Source organism: Mandrillus leucophaeus, unplaced genomic scaffold (assembly GCF_000951045.1).
Source record: "Mandrillus leucophaeus isolate KB7577 unplaced genomic scaffold, Mleu.le_1.0 Scaffold58, whole genome shotgun sequence".
Lineage (NCBI taxonomy): Eukaryota > Metazoa > Chordata > Mammalia > Primates > Cercopithecidae > Mandrillus > Mandrillus leucophaeus.
In genome coordinates, this window is record NW_012106252.1 from 2,611,589 (window position 1) to 2,613,059 (window position 1,471).

At 43.7% G+C, this 1,471-nt stretch overlaps 1 protein-coding gene across 1 annotated transcript in view; it reads left to right on the forward strand.

The window, feature by feature from the left end:
• The window catches only part of KRT12 (keratin 12, type I), a 5,631-nt gene continuing 4,160 nt past the window's right edge, over window positions 1-1,471 (forward strand). Inside the window, exons 1-3 of the mRNA XM_011999035.1 lie at window positions 1-600; window positions 980-1,062; window positions 1,294-1,324. Of these exons, the coding sequence (XP_011854425.1) occupies window positions 31-600; window positions 980-1,062; window positions 1,294-1,324 (684 nt within the window). The 5' untranslated portion in view covers window positions 1-30. The remainder of the gene's footprint in view (window positions 601-979; window positions 1,063-1,293; window positions 1,325-1,471) is intronic.

Genomic DNA, 1,471 nt, shown 5'->3' on the forward strand with positions numbered 1-1,471 from the left:
TCCTCTCCAGTTGTGGCCATTCCCCAGGCTATGGATCTCTCCAACAACACCATGTCACTCTCAGTGCGCACCCCCGGACTGTCCCGGCGGCTCTCCTCCCAGAGTGTGATAGCAGGCAGACCCAGGGGCATGTCTGCTTCCAGTGTTGGAAGTGGCTATGGGGGAAGTGCCTTTGGCTTTGGACCCAGCTATGGAGGAGGCTTTTCTGCTGCTTCCATGTTTGGTTCTAGTTCTGGCTTTGGGGGTGGCTCTGGAAGTTCCATGGCAGGAGGACTGGGTGCTGGTTATGGGAGAGCCCTGGGTGGAAGTGGCTTTGGAGGACTGGGGATGGGATTTGGGGGCAGCCCAGGAGGTGGCTCTCTAGGTATTCTCTCAGGCAATGATGGAGGCCTTCTTTCTGGCTCAGAAAAGGAAACTATGCAAAATCTTAATGATAGATTAGCTTCCTACCTGGATAAGGTGCGAGCTCTAGAAGAGGCTAATACTGAGCTAGAAAACAAAATTCGAGAATGGTATGAAACACGAGGAACTGGGACTGGAGATGCTTCACAGAATGATTACAGCAAATATTATCCACTGATTGAAGACCTCAGGAATAAGGTAAGATGATTTCTTTTGGAGGGGCTTTGGGAATTTTTTTCCTTTTTACCATTGCAATGTTTTACAGTGATAATCACCTACAACTTTGATATTTTCCAATTTGGCTGTACTTGCAGCAATTTTCTCATCCCAGGTTGTTTCATTCCATTTCATCATTTACCAAGAAATGATTGTATTTCCATTATCTTTCTGTAGGAAATCTGTATTTCTTTACTTCTCAATATTATTTTATACAGATATTGTCTTAGAAAAATGAAACTGTCTTAAACTCTAAAAACCAGCATTTAACGTCACCATTTTTACCTTTGTGTCAAAAATATATTTGTATAATACTAGTTTTTTAGGGCTTCATCTCATGTGTGTACCTCTTTTTTGCCAGATCATTGCAGCCAACATTGGAAATGCCCAGCTCCTCTTGCAGATCGACAACGCGAGACTGGCTGCCGAGGACTTCAGGATGAAGTGAGTGGAAGAAACTGAGGATCACGGCCATGTCCCACCATGTCTTCTGCCCTACTGTCCTGCCTTCATTGATATAAAATCTTCTGAAGTTCACATGCTCCATATATTTAGTGTTTTGGTAAATTCACATAGGGTGTTCTAGAAAGTAATTAGAATCTAATGCAATTCACATTAAATGTCCTTAAATTATAAGTTGCCTAAACCCAGGGCTATGGATCACTATATTTGTAGTGTGCTGCTGACTCATGATGTGACTGACACCGTAATCCTACCAGGGTCCTAAACCTCAATTTTCTTTTTTCCTTTTTTTTTTTTTTTGAGACGGAGTCTCACTCTGTCACCCAGGCTGGAGTGCAGTGGTGCGATCTCGGCTCACTGCAACCTCTGCCTCCCGGGTTCAAATGATTCT